The following is a 23,626-nucleotide window of genomic DNA, read 5'->3' as shown; positions in this document are numbered from 1 at the left end:
CCATTTGCTGCCAAGGGCAGATATAAACCTGTGGATCAGAGGGAAGGGTACCCATTCCTGCTGAGGTGTGCTCGTACCCTGCTCCTCTGCGGTAGGCACCCTCGTGACCAGTCCCGCATCAGCGTGGAGGTGGCGACACCTGCATCCCACCAGCAGAGGCACCCCTAACACCTGTGCAGGCCTCTGGTTCTGGGTGATTGCTGAGCGGCCTCACATGGTCCTTGCCTTTCTCTACCAAGGAATCCAGGAGGAGCCTGCAGCCCAGGGCACATGAGGACCATGGATAGCCAACAGAGGTATCTCAGAAAGCAGTGGCCTCATAGAAGCGTGGCTGAGCTTGTTTCTCCTAGAGATTGTCTTCTTGGAAAAGAGGGGAGGGACTATGAGATCCAAAGCCACAGAACCTTAACACATCTGTGTATCAAGAGGCCAGAATAGTGCCTGGCCCTCAGCAGACACCTGGAGAATGTTGAATGGAAGTGCCTTTCGGGTTGCATGCTAAAATGAGAAATTCACTGCGGCGGAAACAGCCACTCCTGGCCCTCAGCCCCACCAAGTTGATCAGCTGTGATAAGTGATGATTTCCCATACAATTCGATTAAGAGGTATTTGTTAAATAAGGCTCTCAAGCCAGCATTGAGACTGGCTTGAGAGGGGGAGGAAGCATGAGCTACCGTCTCATCTGAACTGCCCCCCTGTTCTCAGACACGCCCATGTCCATGTGCACGCGTGTGTGAGCTGTCAGGAGCCACGCCCAGAGGCCCAAGGTCTGGACTGAACAGGGGACCTGATGCAGGAGGCTGCAGGAGCTACGGTCATCTCAGTGAACCTAGAGAGCTAGTGTTAGATGAGCCAAGGGAGGACACTGCAGGGACAGTGACAGGAGTGAGGACAGGAGGGGCCTGGCTGACAGCCTGAGCATCCCTGTGTCTGGCCAGGCTGGGGCAGGGCCTGTGTCCTGCAAATAGAATGGAAACCCACACTCTGCACAGGTGCCGGCACAGATCACAGGAGCCCCGACTCACGCTGGGGATCTTGATTTTTTTACTTATGAAATTAACAAATCTTTGTTTAGGAGAAAGGCTCTCAGTGACCTAGCCCTAATCCCATAAATCAGAGATTTCATAATAGGTCTTGAACTATTAAAACATAATTTCCCAGAATTTCAAGCAAAAAGATTTGCAAAAAGAAACAGTTTCCTGTGGACCTCGCATTGTTAATTTTATCCTTGCCATAAAATTTTCTGGTAGGGAAATCCCCGGGGAGACGCAGCCAGCAAAGCAGCTTCTGTTGAAATGCTCAGCGAAGGCGGGAGGGGACCCACGGGCAGGATTTCTGCGTGCAGAGAGGTCGTGAAGCCATCTTGCCATGGGCCCCGCGTCCCGTTACTTTCAGCAGTTATGTAGCTGCAGATGCAGCTGGTTCACAATGTTCCATTTGGTATCCGACACTTGTTAGGTTGGGGTTGCTGTTGCTTCTCCACTTATATTTCAGATTTGGGGCTTCTCTCTCTCTTCCTCCTGGCTGCTCCTATGACTTTATTTTTTTATTATTACTTTTAAATTTTGTTTTGATGCCAGGGATTGAACCCAGGAGTTCTTCACCACTGAGCCACATCCCCAGCCTTTTTATATTTATCTAGAGACAGGGTCTTGCTAAGTTGCTAAGTTCTTGAGCCTGGCTTTGCATTTGCAATCCTCCAACCTCCCGAGCCGGTGGGATGGCACTGTGCCTGGCTGTGTCTTTATCTTATCCATCTTGTGCTGCCTTAGCTCAGAGACATCCCACCTCACCTCGGTGTCTCAGTGTCTGTCTTCTCCCGCCTTCCTCTTTTCTCTCCTCCTCTTTTTCCTCTCCCTCCTCCCCCGCCCTCTCCTCCTCTCCTCTCCTCTTTTTTTTCTTTTTTTTTNCCTCCTCTTTTTCCTCTCCCTCCTCCCCCCGCCCCTCTCCTCCTCTCCTCTCCTCTCCTCTCCTCTCCTCTCTCTCTCTCTTTCTCTGTCTGGTTGAATTTACATCTACTAAAGGGCCACCGAGTTCAGGTTGGAAAAATACATGGTCTCGTGACCACCACCACAATCAGGACATACAGAATGTTTTTCACCCCCAAGTCTCCTTCCTCCCCACCACTAACAGCCACCACTATGGCTTTGGCGTTTTCAGATTGCCCGTGATGGAACTGTGGCTTCAGTGCCCCTCTGTGCCTGGTCTCTTTCACACAGCAGGGCCATTTAGAGGTGTCCACGGAGCCACATGCGGCCATGCTTAATTCCCTTGGATTGCAGCAGTATCACATCATGTCCTTGACAGTTACCTGTGGTCAGTGGTGGATGGTGGGCTGCCCTCTGTTGGGTGACTGTGAAGGAAGCTGCCGTGAGCATTTGCGCACAGGTCTCAGAGTGGACGTCACACATTTGCCCCTCTCACTCCAGAGGTCTCTTCAGAGGCTGTTCCACTTCCAGCCCATCTGCCAGTCAATCAGTCTTGCTTTCCTCTAAATGCTTGCTGAGGACACCCTTAAACCCAAACCACATTTCACCTGCATGAGAAAGTACATTTAATGATATTTTCAGCACTTTGATTTGTGGTGTGAACCCTCACACTATAATTTATGCTTCACAATTTTATATTTTTTGTTTCTTGGATTTGCTTAATATAGAGTGCACCTTTTACTTATTTATGGTTTTTTTTTCATTTTTAGTTTTTGCAGTGCTGGGGATTGAACACAGGGCCTTGTACATATCAGGCAAGCTCTGTACCCCTGCGCTGCTCCCCAGTCCCTTTCCTTTTTGACACATAATTACACAAATCAGCTGTGATATGTTGATTCCTGTTTGGGTTATGGAGTGATCAACTCAGGTGATCCATACTGCAAACATTCGTTACTTCTTTGTATCAAAACACCCTCTCTCTACCTATTTTGATAACCTAGAGTTCTGTGGCTGTGGTCACCCGGCTCAGTGCTGAGCTGTGGCCACTGCACCGTGAACGGAGCAGCCGAGTGTTCCTGTCTGCCTGAACCCTGATGTCACCAGCAGCTCTACCCCTGCAGCTACTGTCCTGCTGGCCCCCAGGAGATGGGCATTGGGATTCCACAGGCGTGAGGTCACGCAGCGTCTGTCTTTCTATACTGGTCCACGTCACTTAATAGTGTCCTTCAGGCTCACCCACAATGCTTCTGCCAATGATAGGATTTCTTTCTTCTTGATGCCGGCACGCAGTTCCATGGTGTGTGCCCACCAAGTTCCCTTCATCCTCCACCGTGGTGAGAGCTGGGCTGATGTCCTGGCTCGGCCACTGTGGGAGGTGCTGTAAGAAGGTGGAGTGCAGACACCTCCTGACATCCAATTCCGCTTCCTTTGGACGTGCACCCCATGTGAGGTTGCGGGGTCCCGAGGTGGTTCCATCTTTAGTTTTTCCATGTTGTGTTCCATGACAAGGCCCAGAGATGCTGTGTCCCTTGCAATCTCTCCAGCAGGGAATGCGTGCAACCTTTCTCATCTTTAGACAGTTAAAAATTCGGTGATTCTTTTCACTCATTTAATTAACATTTTATTTCTGGAAGCCTTGGGATCTTTCCTTACGGCTTATCACCCGTTGACTGATGTAAGGGACTCAGTGCAGGCACTGAGAGCCCTCCTCTGCTGCCTCCGGATGGAAATGCTCTGAAAACCCAACGTTTGGCCTTGGTGTCCATGGCAAACCCGACCTGACCTGAGTCACCCTGCAGCAGGAGGAGGCCACGCCTGCCAGTGTGCAACATCCAGGGGTGTGTGTGATAGGGCCACTGCCCGTGTGCTGCCTCCTGGTGTTACGTCAGGTGTGTAGGGTGTGCCATCCCAACATGGGGGATGTGCAGACCTGGAGGTACACTTGGCTCCAGGAGGTCAGGCACAGGATTTGTAGTATCTGCATCTTGGCCTTACACAAATTCCCTACCTGCTTAAAACAGAAGAGTTTTGCTAGAGAATGGTTTATTTTTCTGTGACTGCACTAAGAAATGTCTCCTATGTCATGATCCAGTACAGCACAAACTTAGTCACAAAATTTCAAAAAAAAAATATTTCTCTTATCACCTGCTACACACTGACATTTTTTTTCCACTTTTTTTTTCTACTAAATTTCAGAAAAAAATGAAATGCTGATTGGGGCACACTCAATTTATTTGAGTCGGTCATGACCAATTCATGGGCTGGGAGGGTAATGCCCAGCAGGGGGCGCTGTAAGAAAGAAGGCAAATGAAGTCTATTCCTGTTGAAGCCTCCTGCGACATACCCTTCCCCACAAAGGTGATGATGCTGTTGTTTCAGGATATTTGTAGACTGAGCCTCATGGGCACATTGAAGCTGCTCCGCCTCAGAAACATGTGCTGTGGGTTAGATTCCTAATCCTCATGCTTTGGATCAAGCAGGCCACCTCCTCTTGGACACTGTGTCCTCCACCAAAATGGAGTAAATCTCCCACGTCCACAATGTGGGCTGTCGTTCAGCAGAGAGTTCACTGCCCGCTTCTGCAGTCCTTCACGAGTGTTTGCAGCCAGTTCAAGATTCACATTAAGAGCTTCGTGGGACTCCAAGTGGCTCAGGGGGATCAGAGTAGCTAAGAATGTAATCCAGGACTGGGCTGCCCCCTGTGGGCAGTGCTGGGAGTGAAGGCCTCTGGGGATGAGGGAGACTCCCTGGCCACCCAGCAGTTGAGATGGGACCTTAGGAAGCTCTTCCTCCGGATGGCTACCACTTCTGTGGGGCAGTGGGCAAGTTGTCACCCCAGGCCAGGTCTCAGGGCAGGGCTGGCATGCAGTGGAGGAACTGAGGAGGAAGGAGCCTGCCCACACCTCTGGGTTGTTCGTCCCTGCGTCCTGCTGTGCCGAGACCTGCAGAGACCTGAGACAGCCCTGCTGCTCACTGCTCTGACGTCCCTCACAGGAGACTCTGCCCACTTCTAGCTCAGAACTAGACTGGACCAGGATCATACAGCACCCACCCAGAGCCTAGAAGTTTCCTCTGAAACACAGATGACCATTCTGTATATCTTTAACTGCCATCTCCAAAAAAAAAAAAAAAAGTGCAAATAAATCTTCAAATCTGCAAAGATGTTATTGTCACATTTTATACTTTAGAGGATCAAATCTTTGGTCCAAAGCCTTAAAATAATTTCATCATCAAAACCAAAAATGTCTCCATCTAATCTCATCACAACCCTCCTATTTCTGTTGAATGGTGCAGATTAATCTGCTGCTGTTCTCCTTCTCTTTGAACATTCTGCTCAGTGGTTCTGCACTCAGTAAACAAGTCACCGAGCTGGGCAGTGAGGGAGAGCTGATAGGACTTGGGGAGCCTCGTACATCATGGATGATAGCTCCTGTGCACACCTGAGCTCCCTGCATGTGTTCTCATCTCTCCCATCTTCTCTGTTCAGGCTTCCTCTTGCAGGAATTCATAAAGACCCTTCCCTTCTCTCCTGTCTTTCCACTTTCTCTTTTCTTCTTTTCCCATCAAATGTGCATGCAGTGTGCCTGGCCCCACAGAAGCTGGTTGCTGGGGTGGTGCTGCAGGGAGGTATCACTGAAGGGTTCTGGGTGTGAGAGTGGCTCCTGCAGGTGGGCAAGGATGGTGGATGAGGTAGCTGTGGTGGTTTGGAAATCTGCTGCATTAAACAGATAACTGATATCACTAAATATGTGAAAGATCACAGGAGCCAGGGTTCTCATTACTAGAACAGAGACTCATAAACATGGAAGGCAGAGGTGAGAAAGGCGGAGGCATGAAACTGAAGCTGAAGTGTCAGAATGAACACCTGAGGTCTTTAAAACACACAGACACAGAAAGACGTGGGAACAGCTGTAAATGTGCATTTGCATCTGTGCGTCCCCTTGTCTGTAGCCATAAGGCCTGCAGACAGTAGTGGCCTGGTAGCAGTGCCCACTGCGGGTGCCTGGACCTCAGTGCCAGCCCCAAGCACCTCACTCGGCTCAGGGAAAGCAGGGATTCTTTGAGAAACAGGGCCCAGAGAGGACAAGGGCTGGGATCTGAGAAAGGCCTGAAAATTTGCTGAAGGAGTCGGGTGTGCTCAGTGGTGACAGGAGTCGCCTCAAGGGGCTCTCGTTATTAGAGGGCAACTCGAGCATCAGAATAAACAGCAATGAGTTCGAAACACAACCCAACAAAACAGGGAATCAGGGATCCACGTTGATTGTGATTAGATAAGTAATTGATTAATTGGAGGCAAGGGGAAGTGTCCCCTTGCAACACAACACAGTCAATAATGGTGGCCTTACCTGATCACCACTGGGCGGCTATCGCACGGTAATTAGAGCAGACAGCAGTTGTCTCTGAAGGGTGGTAGGAGGCGGTTTGACAGGGAATAGGACACATCTCTACAAGTCTCTACAAGATGCAAATACAACCAGGAAACGTTGCCTACAGCAGAGAAGGCTGGCAACACCAGCTCACCAAGTAGCGAGGAAGGTCTGAATCGTGAGTGTGGCATGTGGCACTGGAGGGACACAGCGCTGCCTGTGAGCCTTGTGCAAGAGTGCAGGGGCCAGGCTGAGAGCCTGAACAAGGAAAAACCGCTTCCTCAGAGGTCAAGGCCAGAAGCAAAGACTGAACAATGGGGCTCCATTGGGGGTCTTCTAGTCCAAAGTCCATGCTGATTTCTTTGTTACCTTCTAGTCGTGACCCAGAAAACTCCCTGCTGTCTTCAGACTCAGCATTTATGAAGAGCGTACTTGTAGCCCTCTCCTGCAGCTACTCACTGGGGAGCTTATTTTCTTTTCAGCAAAATTAATTGAAGTTCATTTTTCTCAAGCTTTTCAATGCAAGCAAGAGGCACCATCCGGTATGTGTTGATGGCCAGGGTGGAGGAAGGGGGAGATGTCTGACTGTTGGTAGTGTTGTCCTTGTGACCCCACCTCCCCTGAGCCTGCTGGCACAGCGGAGCGGTGTGGCCAATGCCGTCTTTCGTTTGGGAGGAAGCCGCTCCAGAATGAGCTCCGCTTTCCTGAAGGTTATAATGGAGTCGGCTCCTTTGCTATGCATAAAATATTTGGGGATTTCGAACAAAGATCTACAGGAATTGGGCTAGTTGAGGGAGAAATGAGTGAAATATCCTCTGTAGACTCAGATAAAGTAAGCAAGGAAAAGGCCACGCCCTGTGGCTCTGTTCAGCCCACCAGGACAGGGAGTCAACCCAGTCCCTCAGTGGAGGGAAGAGAAGGTGACAGTGTGTCCAGGCACAATGGAATACTATTCAGTCTTGGAAAAGATGGAAATCCTAACATGTGTGACCCCATGGATGGAATTGAAGAACACTACTCTGAGTGAGACAAGCTGGGCTCAGGAAGGCACGTGCTGCACGTTCTCACAGGCAGAACCTCAAACAATTGAACTCATCCAGGCAGAGAAGTGTTGGGCCGCTGCCTTTGTCTCGTTGTTTTTGATAAGCAAGAAGAGAATATTTCTGAGAGGAGTTCAGAGCAAAGAGGGCCATCATGGCTGTCCCTTGGTGAATTTTGTCATGGTCACAAAATCAGTACCAGGGCATGGAGAAGGTGTAGAAAGGAGAGGCCAGTGGATTCAGCAGATGACCTGTCCTTTACACGAACGTATTGGTCAAATAAGTTTGGGAACCAGAAGTGTAAATAAATCCAACTGAATTGCTCAAGCCTTTTTGTATGATCGCATGCACTGTGAGTTTCTAACACCTATTTGACCAAAGATTTTTTTGGTTTTGTTTTAATGCTCAGCACTTCTGAGGACTAAAATCTGAAGAAGGTGCTTTATTAAATCATGGTCTAAACAACAGAGAAGGAAACTTTTTTGATGGCCTCTGGATGACACATCACTTAGATTATGACCTGTGTAGTGTGCATCGCTTTTGTTACAGTCTTCTGCGAGGCAGCGTTACTGACGCCCTGCTTGATGAACTCAGCAAGCCCAGTTCATGGTTTTGCACCTCCACAGCTGACAGACTCCATTCCAAATGGGAATCCGAGCCAGCCCTGGACCTGGGAGCTGAACTCTGGCACAGCGAGTGGAATGGTTGCTTTTGCAACTAACTTCATTTACTCCTTAACATTCGTGCGTTGTGAAATGTCTCTTTGGGGATCAAGAAGCACAAAGCAGAGACAGTTATTCAAAGCCACTGCCTATAAATCGGGAGCTCAATGCAGTCGGCAGGCGGGGAAGGCCAGGCTAGGCGTCTGCAGCTGAGCTGTGGTGCAGGAAGCTGCCGAGGCCACAGCTGGAGCCCTGGTACCTTTCTCTCAGAACCTCCTACCAACCTTGGCTTGGCAGGTGCCTTTTGCGAAGTCTGGTCAACTTGTTTTCCATGAAAGGTATGAAAGTCTATGCCAAAAACCCAGGGGAGCAGCACCAGGGGCCTCTCACTTCAGCCCCACAGGGTCAGCCAGAGCCTGGCCTGTGTTCTCTAGTCTCTTTCCTTGACCGCCCCCTTCCATCTCATTTTAATGACTGCAATTCATTTGCTCTGCGTGATCACCTTAGGCCGACTTTAAAGGTGCACAATGAACGTCTGCGTTCTTCCTGTGACAAAATCTATCATCAGATTTCATTATTATGAATTCAGTTTGGATGAAGCTTTCTGAATTGGATCCTCTTACTCTTGTCTCAAATGAAAGGAATTTGCTATTTTAAAAAAATCTGATACATGGTGTTTATTTATGAAGCGCTTGGAGCCATCTGTAGAAGTGGAGCTTTGCGAGACTGTGCAGCCCCTCTTTTATTCAAGCAGCCAGCTGGACTGTCCTGAAGATTGATTCCTAGGAGACGCTAGACCAGAAAGCCCTTGGTTGAGTTAGATCTGGACTGCTGTGTCCTGCACTATAGGGGAAGCAGTCTGTGGGGTGAGGACTCTGACCCTGAGCACAGTGGTGCGTGACGACCCCCCAGGGTGCAAAAATGCTGGGGAAACACCAGTGAAACCCCTTCCAAAACAACAAGGATGCACTTGGTTTTGTTCCCTCTGAGCACAGGCACGTGGGCAGCCTGGAGGTGGGGGGAGCAGCGGGCCTAGAGGAGAAGGCCTCACTAGCCTGCAGGCAGGACAGTTGTGTCCTCTGTCTGTGGGACTCTTAGAGCCTGGGATGCTTCAGATACGGAGGGGGGACAACTCCACCCAGCTGAGTGTGGCGGTGGCTGATCCAATAGTGTGTGCAAAGCTCTGGATACACAGGAAGGGCTCATGTTCAAAAAAGTATCATCATTCTTTACCAAGATGTGAACGATGATAATGGTATTCTCGATGAGGGTCATCACAGTGTACAACACACACAATATAAAAGGATGCTGTGCACAGTCACAGGGTGAATAGGAATATGCACTGTCAGCTGCTATCTAGGTTTTGCATCTGCAGATCCACCACTCCCAGACAGTAAACTCCTGGGAAACAGCTGCGAATGTACTGAGCATGTGCAAGTCTTGTTGTCATGGTGTCATGCCCTGACGACACAGGACGGCAGGGGTGCGTGTGACGTTGACACTGGATCAGGTGACATAAGCAGTCTGGAGATAACATACGGCACACGGGAGGATGCGCACAGGTCACACGGAACCTGTGCCATTGTGAGAGGGACCCAGGTGTCGGAGGATGGGTCCTGAGACCAAGCCCCGCCCACTGCGTATGTATACGCCCAACCTGATGAATGTCCCTGGCTCTTCCTTCCTGTCCCTGGACAAGTCTTACCTCTGGTAAACACTTCTCCAGAGACTTAAACCCCTGGGAGGTTGTGCTCCTCTCACCCCCAGAAGCTCCCTCACTGGCACAGACCTCAGCTTGCCCGTGTCTTCCCTGCTGTGAGCTCACTCTGCAGACCAAGGCTGCGGGACTTCCTCTCATATCACTAGCTACTTCACTGGCTTTTCCTTGCCAGGATTTATTTCCTATTTCATGGGTGAACAGAGGAAATGTCAGCAACCACTCTTCACGTTTAGCAGTGAGCACTGTGTTGCTAGCACTGCAGGCCTGTCAGTGCTGTGTGCCCAGTCGCTCAGGACAGTGGCAGCTCTGTGGGTGATGGAGGAGCACAGCTGCAGGGAGCTGGCTGGCCTGTCGTGAGCCGTGGCTGTGAGTTCTGGTGACCCACGCTCGCCAGCACAGTTGGGTGGAGGAGGTGCCTGTTGGGCCTCTGTGCCAGGACATGCCTAGGGTCACAGGCAGCCTCGGGTCACAGGCAGCGTCTGGATTTCCTTCCCTTGGAGCCCTCCTCCCTGTCCAGTGGAGGCCCCTCCTTGCCCTCTGGCTGGTGCAGCCCACTGCTCCACATTTGTTTCCAGGTATCATAACAGCAGATGCCAAGTCTGAAGGTGATCTGAAGGTCAATGATACTGCTCTTCTCAACGCCTTGGTGTCAGTGGAAATGCGTGTCATATTTTGCTGTGACTTTCCATATTCGCTTGGCATACGTAGGCATTCACCTCTCTATAAAGGCATGAGCTGGTGTCTCATTTCACTGGACGGCGCAAGGAAGGCAGACAGACACTCAGTGTCCACTAGCCACAACCCCAGTCTTCCGATTCTCAGTTCAGCATTTCTCCTCCTAACATCAGAGAAGAAACTTGGTGGATCCATTTCTGTGGAACTGAATGGGAGACAGATCAACCCAGTACACAAAATAATGAAGAGGTCCCAGACCTGAAAAGAGCTTTGACATTTCCTCTGCTTTCTCGTCTACCTTTCACCTACATTTATAATAAAATGCCTTCTAGCTGCCAATATATCTTCAGTTTTTAACTGCCTGAGCTAGATTTCAGACAGCTGCATTTGAACCAGACATCTCTGGTTTATTTACTAAAATGTATTCATTAGCATGTGTTAGAAGTGACCATTGCTTAGAGTTCTCCATAATATTTTTGAAACTCCTGTAAAATGCTGGACTACCCCTGAACCTTAGATTTGCATAAGACCCTGAGATCAATGAAAAGCCTTCTGATACCTTCTAGGCAGAAACAGCATATTTTATCTTAAATCATTGAGAGCAGTGGGACGTACTGTAAGATGGTCAACCATACAAATAAGGAAACGACTAAACTTCCTCCCTTTCTTCCCTCCCTAGCTTGAAGGGAGCCGACGCTGGCAACGGGATCCGCGTGTTCGTGCCTGACATCGGGATGTTCATCGCCAGCCTGACTATCTGGCTCGTCTGCAGAAACATCGTTCAGAAACCAGTGACAGAAGAAGCAGCACAATATAACCTGGAGTTTGAAAATGAAGAACTGGTAAATCTGACTATGTGTGTCTTCCCTCCTGGGCCCCAGGGCCTTGCTCCTTGATAGTCGTGGCACTGTGATAGCTCCCTGTGCAGAGCCCAGTGACTGACAGAGCATTGGCAAAGCCCTAACAGTCCCTCCACAAAGCCACCTGGGTGGCCCGCTGGGCACACCTCTCTTCCATAGCTGAGCCACATGGAGACAGGTGGGGACGTGAGTGCTCACCCTTCCTGAGGAGGAGCTCAATGGGTAAGGCCAGCTCGAGAGCCCCAGCTGTCATCTGACGCTAAGGCAGATGGTAACCTCGTGAAGCTGCATTGGGTCCACATGTTATGAGCCGCTGGGTCTGGAGATCTTGGTATCTGGAGAAGCAGTAACACAGGTAGTTTCTGGAAGAAAAGATTCACTCCTCCTTGAGGGGAGACTTCCACTGCGCCCCTCACCCTCCAAGACAGTTATGTTGACGCGGCTGTTGGTCAAGTTATTTTAAAACATTCTGGAGGGGGAAAAGATACTTTTAGAGAAGCATGAGAACTGAAAAACAGATAAGGTAGAGATAAAGAGTGAACTGTAAGTGCTCAGCTAGTACCCAGGGCTCAGGGGTCGCTCCCAGACCAGGAGGTGTGCAGGGGCCTGTCAGCCGCCTCTCGTGCTGTCCCCTGACCTGCTCCAGCAGGCGTGCCTGATGACTGCCTCGGTTCTGCAGGTTCAGGTGGCATCAATGTCAAAAGTCATTCATTTAGTAACGGAAAGATGAGATTTACAAATTTAAAAGTCACTCAAATATATTTGATTTGGACATTTGACACAAGATACAACTACCAAATGTTTTAAGTTGAACTTGTAAAGCTGAACTTACTAATGTTGAGAACGGTCACCTCTGTGCCTCAAAGGAGGCCAACCAGAATGCAGCTGTCGCCCCAGCGCCCTGCAGGTGGAGATGTGCCTTCACACTGCGTGTCCCGTTCCCCCTTCAAAGGCAAGAAGGGCACAGGGTGCAGGAAACAGTGTCAGCTGAGCTGCTGCTAACAGCGTTTTGCATTCGAGGCTACAGCCCTGAAAACAGATAAAACTGTGGACATTATTTTTCTTCTTGTTCACCTCACAGTTTTAAGACAGGCAATTTAAATTTTGAGTATCTGCTTTCATATTCTAATTCATATCCTAATTTTATTTTGTGATATTTAGAGTTTTGAAAAGAGTCTGCTTAAAATAATCATTACCAAAATTTGTCCCCTGTGTTGTGGATGGAAACCCATTAATTAACTCAAGTTTTGTAAGCTCATGACATTTACATCATTATTATTTATAAGGTGAGACTGTTTTTCGATCATCCTCTTATTGTGGATGGAGATAGAGGATAACTACTGACAACTGGGTGGACTTTGAAGTCAGAGATGGAAGCGAACGCTGTGTGGTTGGGAAGACTGTCCACACTCTTCACTAGACTGAGTTAATAGGTCAGAGGCGCAGCTCAGAGGTGAGCAGGTGCTTAGCATGCATGAGGCCTAGGGATAAATCCCCTGCACCAAAAAACAAAACAAAAACCCCAAGGAATTAGTAGTGATGCATCACATAGCAGTCGTGAGTACAAAGTAAGCATAAAATCCACGCGATGCCTGGGTGCCTGCTCATAAGTTGCTTCTTCCTCCCTTCCACGCCCTTCTCCAGCTTGAGGGGGAGCAATTTCAAAGCCAGGGTCCTCTCAGAACTCTAGACACTTATGTTGGACAGTGTGTTTGTGTTTCTCTCCCAGAGAACCCCTTGTCGCCACTCGTGACAGATAAACGTGAACAGACGGCGGAGGTTCTCATGAAAAGAGCTTGTGTCTGACGGTCAGGGTCTGACAGCTGGGGAAGTGTGATCACGGGCACCAGTTCTAAAATCATGCTTCTTTCTCCAGGACACTTCCTTTTCGTGTTTAGACTAGTGGGAGCTCTGTGCCATCTGAAATTTGTATAAGTTTCTAAGCCTTACACATCATGAACCCTGTTATTTAAAGATAATAATATAAATTCTCTAAGAATCTCATTCCAGATTTTGAAAATGCTAAACGTGATTGTCAGGTTGTTTCCCTTCTTGGTTGATTTACATATTAAGGTCCGTTCTCTTAGCATCTTCCATCTGCAGGGATCCCAGGAGGAAGAGGGTGGTGAGTGAAGCCTCCAAGTTCAGTCTACAAGGAAAGATTTCTTACTTTGGCAATCTGGGCTTCAGTCTGAAAGGAACAGGGTCACACAGCCAAAATCCACAGCTGAATTTATTTTATTTTTGAAGGGCCCAACGTACTTCCTGCTGCTTATAAATCTTGGCTTTTGCTCTCCAGAATGTTTGGGTTTCGAGGATACCAAAAGACTAGTGTTTGCTGGCATTGCTGCTTCTTTCATTTATCTCGATGGAAAAATGGCGAAGTCCATCTCCTGGTGCCAGGGAGAATTCTTCTCAAGTGCAGCATCCATTAAAGTAGCAACTAATCCCTGAGGAAGACTCATGGGTCTCTGTGGATTTGATGATGAGGCTGCTTGCTCTCTTAAGGTGTTAACATTCTGCCCACCAATGACCCCATCAAGGTTAACATGAGCCCTGTCCACCCAGTCACCAGAGCCAGATACTTGATATAACCCTGGCTTCCCTGGGCCCCTTGTCCGTCACATCAGCAAATCCTTTGTCTTCACCTCCAAGTGCTGTCTGCACGCAGGGCCCCCACTACCATAGTTGCTGCCAGCAGCCACTGGCTCTCAGCTAGACCCAGAAGACCCTCCAGATGGGGGTCCCGCTGCAGCTTCTGTTCTCACCCCATCCGTGGAGACGACACACAGCAGCTGTTCCTATAAAGTTGAGGATGAAATCATGGAGAAGATATTTCTTTGGATTTCCACTAAACCAGAATAAAACACAGGCTCCTGATCCCAACGTGGCTTTGCAGGACCTGGCAATGTCCTGCCCTCTCCCTCCCCGACCATGCAGACAGGACCCTTCCTCCCCCTCTTCCCTCCCCCATGAGGCCTGCCCCAGCCACCTTCCAAAGTGGGCTTCCTGGGCAGGGCCTGCGTGTTCATGATCACAGCCTGTAGTGCTCGCCCGTGTTGCTCTGTTACTCATTTCTGGTGTCCCCCAGTGGCCACAGGCTCTAAAAGGGCAAGGCTCTGCCTGTCTGGACCTCTGTTGTAGCCCAGAATATGGCAGGATCCTGAGGACCACGAGCCTGGTGGTGCCCGTGCACTCTTTGGGCACTGACTGCATGTAATGGGTGCACAGGGCAGTCCATGCAGAAAACCAAAGGCAGCACAGGAGGGCAAGCCTCGGGCAGCACGGCTGCAGGGGTGAGTGTCCCCAACCCCAGAAGTCTCCATGGAGCCAGAGTGGAGCCACCAAACCACCCCTGGGCCAGTCTGTCCTCACTGGGCCTGAAGAAGAGGTGCTTACATAAGGGTACTTTTACTCCGTTCCTTTTCTCTGAGGTCCTACTGTGCACCAGATGGTCTAAATCTAATATCTAACAGCAGTTAGTTTTGGGTTTTGGTGTTTTGTTGTTGTTTTGGGGGGATCATGTGGTTTTTGTTTGTTTTTTCTTTTTGCTTTTTGCTTTGCTTTGCTTACCAATAATATTTTTCTTCCTTATCATTTAATAATCCCGTCCCTCTTAGGAATGATTGGAACAGGGCATCCAAAATTCCTGCAGTCAGGTGGGCTTAGGACCTGACATTTGCATTTTATAAAGCTAATATACTGGCATCCCTGAGCAATGAATGTGCCATGAAGAATTCTTTGTCTTTCCCTTGGACCCAGCACAGGGCCTGGAGCAGAGCCGGGCTCGGGAGCAGGTGCTGAATGGCGGGATGGATGGGGAAGGCCGTCAGGCTGCTGATCCCTGCTCTGCTCAACCTTTTCACCTCAGTTTGTCAATGTTGTCTTGGGACTTTTTGTTTGTTTGTATTGCGGTGCTGGGGCTTGAGGGTCCACGCAAAGACTTCACCACCGAGCCACATCCCCAGCCCCCTTTGACACCTTCATAACAGAGACTTAGAGAGGTTGGTTTTCTTTGCATCTTGAGCCATCACAAGTAATCCCATGGGTCCTGTGTCTTTCAGGAAGCTTTGGAGCACCATCCAGGCTTGTGCCCCCCACTCCTAGAGCAAGTACCAGGCATGTCATCTAGAAGAGTCAAATTTAGCTTTTCCTAGGAAAGAAAGGGTAGCACAGGGCTAGCACACCATGAGTGTGCATGTGTGTGCTCATATTCATGTGTGCATGTGTATGCATTATGTGTGCATGTGTGTGCATTGTGTGCGTGTGTATGTGTGTGTGCATGTGTGTGCATTGTGTGTAGTGTGTGCTCATGTGCATGTGTGCATGTGTGTGCATTGTGTGTGCATGTGGGTGCGTGTGTGCATTGTGTGCATGTGTATGTCTGTGTGCATTTTTGTGTGTGTGCGCATTGTGGGCGAATGTGTGTGTATGTATGTGCATGTGTGCATCATGTGTGTGTGCATGTGTGCATTGTGTGTGCATGTGTGTGCATGTGTGAATGCTGCTTTGGTTTTATGCTTTTCTATTAGGCGATTTTCTTTTTAAATCTCAAAGCAAAACCCCTTTAACGTGAATGGTCACTGTCACTTGGCTGGTCTCCTTTGCTGTTCATTTGCTTCTCACATGATGTTCAGATGACTCCTAAGGACGGGTGCCTTCTTACTTGGCCACCTAACTGGGGAGTTTTTAGACGTTCCCGCACAGGGCCAGAACAAGCCCAGGGAGAGGCCATGTGTGCTGGCACTGCCAGGTCCCCTGTGCTGTCCTGCCTGGTTCCTGACCCCCAACCTGTTGTTAAGCCCATTGCCCTCCAGGCGGTGGGAACCCACACATCCACACGCTCCCTTTCCCAGATGACCTGGGAGCACTTTAAATTGCTATCGTGATTTTGGAGAACAATCTTCCCGAAGCCAGTCTAGCAGGGAATAAGCCCTCACATTAGGCTTGGTGACATTCGCGATAGCCCACACCAGTCCACTTCCTCCTTTGCCTTCTCACCTCTAAGGGATGCTGGAGACAAAGTTTGTCCCTTACAGTGAACCATAGCATGTTTGCTCCCTGCCTCGTGCTCTTTGTTAGGACCAGTTGTCAACATGTCACAAGGCACACTGCATGAAAAACTAGTGACACTGCAGAAACACGCTCCCTTTGCCTCTGATTTTAGACTCCTGGGTGTGACTTCAATAAATTCCTGTGGAAGTGTTTTAAAAACTGATTTCTCACCAAAAATAATAGGAACAAGATTCCATTGCCCAAAAGCTCCGGTCTGGGGTCTGAGCTTGACTGGACCCCAACAAGGTTCCAAAGAGAAATGTCCTCAATATATTTTCCAAAAAAAGGGGTCTGCAGAGATGTGACTCCAACAGAATACCTTGGCATTGCACCATCCCAGTGGGACCCAGTGCTGAAGCCACACCACAGCGCCAGTGCCTACTGCATGTAGGGGCTCCACGTGTGGTGGCTACAGCTCTGTGGGGCACCATGTTCTGTGCACCAAGACAAGGACTAGACACCTCTCACCCCAGGAGGCTGCCCACCCACCACAGCCCAGTCCCAGGGCTTCTAATCAGCTCCACACAGAGAAGACAGAGCTGCCCGTGGGACCAGGCCTTCACGTCCCCCACCCCTCCGTGTGTCAGTCAGTCTGGGTTGGAATAAACCTGAGGATCATCTGGGGACCACCAGGGGGTCAGGCTGCCAGGTTCAACCTTGGACTTACTAAATCAGAAATTCTGAGGGTGAATTCAGGGCATGAGTGATTCTGAGGCTGCTACCGTTCACAATCACCACCTTGTGCCACTTCATCCCTCCGTTCTTTGCTGTATTTTAATGGACAGACACTAGTTGCGTATTCATGGTGCACTGTGCTGTTTGGGTTTCTGTAGACACGTGCAATGACCAACTCAGGGTCCTCAGCACATTGATTTCCTCAAATGCCTGCTATTTCTCTGTGTTGTGAGCATTTAAAATCCCTTTCACCGACCTGGGAGTACACCTGCTCTTCACCTGGTCAGCAGGCCCTGCGGGAGGTCAACAGAGCCATCCCTGCACCTGGCCCTGGCCCCTTGCCACCCACCCCCACCCCGCAACCCAGCTCTGCCTTGGCCCTGCTCTTGCGGGTTCAGGCCCCGTGGGCGTGGAAGCGGGTCTGTCTTCCTGGGCCTGGTTCACTTCACTTGGCCTCAGCTCCCTGGGTCCCTCCTGGCAGGTGTCAGGATTTCCTGTGGGAATCAGCATCTTTTAAAGAGGGAGGTAAAGGACTAAAACGTCTTTGAATGCGCATTAGGTTTTGACATGGACAGTGATTCCGTGGGACATTTCCCGTGGCTTGTTGTGCCCTGGAGGGCTCACTTTGTCTTCGCCCAGACGCCCTAGAACCAGGGGCTGGGGGACTGTTTACAACTGCAGCTCTCCCAGCTCCCAGGCCAGGTGCAAGCTGGACTCTGCCTGTTGGTAAACAATCCAGAGGGAGCCCTGCCCTGCTGGCCCTGCCTAGGCTGCAGCAGATGACCAAGGGGACAAGCCTGCCTGTCAGGAGCCAGTGGGCTCGCAGCCCACCCCACCTCCCTCGCCCACTCGGCTTAGCGGGCTCAGAAAGCCTTTCCAGCCGAGGGCCCCAGGGGTTCTGGTGTAAAATTCTGCAGGGCTTCACGTGCAGCAGTGTGTTTATGACAGCCAGCAGCCGTCCTGCCTGGAGAGGTCAGGGGAGCTGCCGGAGCACATTGCCGCTTGATTTAATCTACATCCGCAGCCATTGCATAATTGAATAGTAAGTCATCTGTCACGATCGTCACCGGTGCATCTCTGTGTCCCAGGCAGGCCTCACGGCCATCCCCTCCTTCAGTGCAGTGTAAAGGCGTGGGCCGAGCTCCTTCCTGGATGGATGGTTTTCATGCCCACTCACTGAGAGTAAGGAGGGTCGGCCCCGGATGCCCGCCTGTGCCAGGGTGACCTGAGGTGGCCTCAAGGGCTGTGCTGGAGGAGGACCCTGGTCTTCCTGTCCTCCAGGAGCTGGAGTAGGCCGACAGGAAGAGGCCTGAGGCTGGGCCTGCAGCTAATCAAGGATGCCCGCCACGGCGTGTGGGCCAGCAAGGAGAACCATTGGGTTCTGTTCCCCAGGGGTCCCTCTCTTGGTGCTGAGGCCAAGGGAGGGGCTGCAGGCGGGCAGCAGCACAGAGGTGACCATCTCTGTCCTCAACTCAGGTACTATCAGAGCCCCACATAAGACCCACTCACCCTCCAGTGAGTCCCAAACAGGCCTCTGCAGTTCCTGCTGCCCCAAATGCTGCCAACTGCTGCTCTGGCTGCCTGCTGGGCTCTGCCACCAGAGCACCTGGAGGACTCTGGGGTGGAATTCCCAGCCCAGGGTGTTGCCTCCAAGCCTCCAGCCTGCTTCCCCGTCCTCTGCCACCAATAAAGACAAGCATAGGAACAACATTTGTCCCCCCGCCCCCGTCCCTCTGACCCCCCTGGCAGAGTCACTGCTACTCCTGCCGACCGGACCCTCTACACCTCACAGACACACACCCCCTCCTCCCCCGACCACAGCCATGAGCTGCCAGCTGCTGTCTCCCCTCTGCTTATTCCCCAGCAGCTCAAGTGCATGCATATCAGAATCGCATGGGGAACTGGAGGAGGATCTGCTCAAACTTTTTGGAGAGGTTCCCTTTGGGAGGCAAAGGCTGGTTTCTCCTCTAAGATTAGAGAGTGAAGCAGGTTTGTTTATTGATGGGGGTCATCAGAGAGAAATGGAGTGTGTTGTGATGCGGGACATAGGAGGAGTGGCTGACCCATTCCTCTTCCTGCTGTCCTGAGCAGATGAGATCCAGTCGAGTTTGCTGGAGCACTTGCAGCTTGCATTGCTACAGGAGGAAGACAGACTGCATGGCTGGCAGACAGGCCTCAGGAAAGCTTTTTGATGGGCCTGATACAGTTTGGTGATCTTCCCTCAGTGAAGTAGACTATAGATTCATCCTCTGAGAATCAGAAGGCTGAAAACCTGATGGTGGTCCTTTAAGGGTGCAGAAGAGGCCATAGCCAGAACACCTCGGGCCAGCTCTTCCCTCTGCCCAGAGTGCCCTTTCCTGGGACTTGACCTCATGACATGTCACCTCCTCTAAGAGAGTCTCCCTGACCTCAGATCTAATGGAGCCACCCTTTCCGTCAGTCCTTCCCTATTTGATTCCTTACTGGAGATATTTAGATTGCTCATCAATTACGTGGCCACACAGTCACTGCTGTGTCTTTTACTAGAGTGGTTCGGACACACCGGGCATCCTGTGGATAAAAATGATGGAGGCATGAGACATTCTTTTTGCCTCAAAAATATATATACAAATGCCATGTAAAGACCTATTGTGCTTCGTCGTTTAGGGAATGACGACAGGGAAGCGTCTGCGTGCGTCCAGCACAGACATGACTGTTTCCCATGTCCCATCTGCACTCAGCTGAGGGTGTGGCTGCACAGCCCCGGGTCTGGGCTCGAGGGGCCCACACAGCCCTGCTATGGGTGGGTGGATGCACATGCGTGTGCATGTGCATGTGTACGTGTGGTGTGGAGAGGGGCTGGCTCTCTTCCCTGGCCTCCGTCTCTGTGTCCTTGAGGCCTCAACTTCCTTCAGCTTGGCAACAGTCCTATCCTACCTCCCCGACCCCAGTGAGCTCAGGCAGACAGGCAGCACCCTCACGAGCATCATCAGGAGACAGGACCATGACCCTGGGACTGGAAAGGCCAGGCTCTGCTTTTCACCGCTGACCTGGAGCTGACTAGCTCAGAGCGCCTGGCCCAGCCAAAGCTGTGAAGTCTGTCGACCTAGAGACAAATGCAAACAGTCTCAGGATCTCAGAGTCCTCTGGTCTCAGGGTGATGGCTGTGTGTATGAGTCTTGTATGGATGAGGGGAAAAAAATTCCTATTTTATCTTTTAAAACAAGACAAGCAAACCGGGTTTGCATCCCCAGTGGAAAGAGCACCTGTGTGTTCTGGAGGGAGTGTTTCCTGAGGGGCTCAGTTGTCCAGGGTGGATCCAGGAGTTGGTCTCTAAAAATGTTAAGACAGGGGCAACTGTGCACTTAACCAAGTAGCCCGAGACCATGTCCCGGAAGTCCCAAAATAGTGAACAGATGTGGATTTCAGAAAGCAAAGGGATGCCCTGAGCCCTGGGGGGCCACCTCTGGGGTGAAGGGTAGGTGGCCTGCTCAACCCTGGAGCACCCCAAGGGCACACCAAGTGAGCAGCATTGGCAGAGCCTGTCTGGGGACCTGACGGAGCGTCATTGTTGTTCAGCTGCCCCTGTGTCCTGCTGGCGATCTTTCTGCTCACCTCCTCAGGAAAGGCCACAGTCGCATGGGTCACCACCAGGCCTGGGCTACGGAGTGACGCGCGGTGTTGCTGACTTGGGAAATGACCTCACTCACTGCCCCTTGCAGCAGGAGCCCCGCGGCATCTGGCCGGCCTGCAGCAGCTTCTTTGTCATTTCTTTAGGCTGCTGGGGAAAAGGCGGACTCGGAAGATGCCCTGATGGACGGGGACGCAGACGGGGACGGCGCAGAGGGCGAGCTGGAGGAAAGTGCCAAGCTGAAGATGTTCCGCAGGGTGGCCTCTGTGGCCTCCAAGCTCAAGGAGTTCATCGGCAACATGATAACCACCGCCGGCAAGGTCGTGGTCACCGTGCTGTTGGGGTCCTCGGGTGAGTGCGTCCCGACTGCGTGGCTCAGGGCGCGGTGGAGGGAGGCAGTGCAGAGGAGGCAGCCGACACTGATAACTGTCAGGCCTGGGAACCCGGCACGCTGACGGCATGCGGATGGGCCACAGGAGAAAGTTGTGTTCTCTGTGGTTCTGGTCCTGACCTTGTGAGGGGTCCCGACAGTACACCCGTGACAGCCCTGTTAATACCCTTTTCCATATCCGAGTGACCTCATTTTCTGGGTGGAGGTCAGAATAACACCTGATTCCTCTTGCTCTGAGGGTGATCTGCTGCCCTGACCATCTGAGGGGACCGCGGCAGCCACCCTTGTGCCTCCTAGCATGTCTCTGGACGGAGTCATTTGAAATCTTAATTTAACTCTCAGGATACACTATTTTTCTTCGGAAGCTAGATGGTAATCTTCCAGAAGAGACTCACTTCCTTTCAATTTTGGCCGTAGACGGCTTATTCCATGATGATATTATCTCCATCTTCTCCCTCCTCCCATCGCACTGCCACCAGCACAGGGAGCTTGCCACAGTGCGTGCACCCACACTGTCCAGAGGGAACGTCAAAAGTGAAGTACTTAAGTTTTAGTAGGAAAAAAAAAATAAGGTAGAAAAAGAAGGTAGAATTTCTCAAAAAATCAAACCCAGCATCTTAGTGAGTGCTCTTTTCACAATGCCGGATAAATTGTGTTGAACACAGCTGCCTGGTCTTCCACGCCGCCCTTAGGGACAAGAAACTCCAAATCCTGGTGGCTGGACGAAGTTTTAGTGAGACTTGAGCTGCCACCAGAGGTCAGATCTTAGTAAACTTAACAATAAAGCAAATAAAATGGTGTTGGGAAGGTTGGGATGGACAGACATGAGTGCCCCCAACATTTGGGAAGCAGGCAAGTAAATATGCAGATTAATTCTGTTGGTGTGAAGGAGATGCTCACTGGACTGAAATGCTGCAAGGAGGTCTTCTCCATCCTCTGGTCTTTCACTGCTTTTAAAAACTACCCCTTCAGGGTGATCTCTTCATGGTAAATACAGCACCTCTTCTGGTTATGTTGATTAAGTATGAGTAACCTCTCTAAAACTGCTCCCTGGCTAAGGGCAGGGGAAGGGACAGAGGGTTTGCTGCCCCATGGTGCTATCCAGCTCTGCTGTTCCTGACCGTCTTCCTCTCCCCAGGTATGATGCTGCCGTCTTTGACCTCGGCTGTCTATTTCTTTGTATTTCTGGGTCTGTGCACCTGGTGGTCCTGGTGCCGGACGTTCGACCCGTTGCTGTTCAGCTGCCTCTGTGTCCTGCTGGCGATTTTCACTGCTGGGCACCTGATTGGACTTTATTTATATCAGTTCCAGTTCTTTCAAGAAGCCGTTCCACCCAATGACTACTATGCAAGGTGAGAGGCACTGCTGGGAACCCATGGGAGAGAGCACCCTGTCCACCCTGTGATGATGGTTGGGCTCTGTGGATTTCCAAGGGTTCTTCTGAATGAGGCCAACTGCTGTGTCAAGCAGAGATTTGATGAGGTGGGGAAGCAGTCAGGAGCTTTAATTTTATTGGACAATACAGTGCTTGGGTGGCAGGTGCTCACATGGTGACCTGTAGGGGCGGCTGGGATGGTAGGTGCTCACATAGTGGCCTGCAGGGGTGGCTGGGATGGCAGGTGCTCACATAGTGACCTGTAGGGGTGGCTGAGATGGCAGGTGCTCACACAATGACCCAGGGTGACATTGCTCCTTGCTTGCTAATTGCAAAGGAAAAAAAATCAGAGTTTATGAACACATACAGCACTTTAGCTGCCAATTGATAAAGACCAACATTACTAAAGTCAAGAGAGCCATGGCTCTCCCAGTGCCAGGGTGGTGCACAATGTGGGTCCTCAGCGCCTGCAGCCCCAGCCTTCAGACCCCACTCCATAGCACAGGCATGCAAAGGAGGGAAAACAGTTCCAGTGGCTCCACCAGAAAAACCAGTCAGAGAACCCAGCCTGTGGGTGCCCCAGGGGAGTGGCCTGGTGTCTTCAAAAGGTGTGTGGAGAGAGCAGGAGGAGAGAAGTGGAGAGGTAAAGACCCCAGCAGACAGGAGGGATGCTCATCTCTCAGATCCCAGGACATCAAGCCTCAAGGCTTCGAGGGCTGGGGGTGGACCTCCGGTGGGTGTTAGAAGACAGCTGGGAGTTACTACCCACGTTTCAGGTGCACGATGGCAGTGATGGTATTATGGGCACAGAGTGCATGCCATTGCTGTGGGAGCTGGTGGGGACTTAGGGAAGGAGGGTCATGATGCTTACCACTTTCCGTGCTTCAGCAAGGAACAAAGGCCTGTGAGAGAGAGGGAGAAGACCGGAGTCCTTGAGCCACACGGTCCGTCTGTGTGAGCTTTTCTTTGGCCTTGGGAAAGTCCACAACCAAAGTTACAGAATAGAAAAAGGGCACAGGAGTGACAGGAGAGGGTGCTGGTGAGGGGGCTGGTGTGGGCGCCTGCCTGGGTCGCTTGCCTCTGCCCCACCTGTGGGCAGAGCTCAGTGCTTCTTGGAGACACGAGGAGCAGGGGTGATACCGCGTAGGCCATGCCATCCCGTGCCCTTCTCTGCCGTCTAATATGGCCTTGGTGTGATGATAAATGCGCAGATGCGATGCACGGGCCTTCACTGATGCCTGTATGAAATCTGGCCACAGAGTGTCTGT

The 23,626-nt window shown here is 51.0% G+C and overlaps 1 protein-coding gene across 11 annotated transcripts in view; it reads left to right on the top strand.

Annotated features, from left to right (window-relative positions):
* Positions 1–23,626, top strand: part of Piezo2 (piezo type mechanosensitive ion channel component 2) — a 349,401-nt gene that overhangs the window by 184,870 nt on the left and 140,905 nt on the right. For all 11 annotated transcript variants that reach the window (XM_048806753.1, XM_048806747.1, XM_048806749.1 and 8 more), the window contains exons 5-7: positions 11,072–11,234; positions 20,739–20,943; positions 22,122–22,335. In XM_048806753.1, coding sequence (XP_048662710.1) covers positions 11,072–11,234; positions 20,739–20,943; positions 22,122–22,335 — 582 coding nt within the window. The remainder of the gene's footprint in view (positions 1–11,071; positions 11,235–20,738; positions 20,944–22,121; positions 22,336–23,626) is intronic.

The sequence above is a fragment of the Marmota marmota genome, unplaced genomic scaffold (assembly GCF_001458135.2).
Source record: "Marmota marmota marmota unplaced genomic scaffold, marMar, whole genome shotgun sequence".
Classification (NCBI taxonomy): Eukaryota; Metazoa; Chordata; class Mammalia; order Rodentia; family Sciuridae; genus Marmota; species Marmota marmota.
This window is presented reverse-complemented; position numbering and strand designations above follow the sequence as displayed.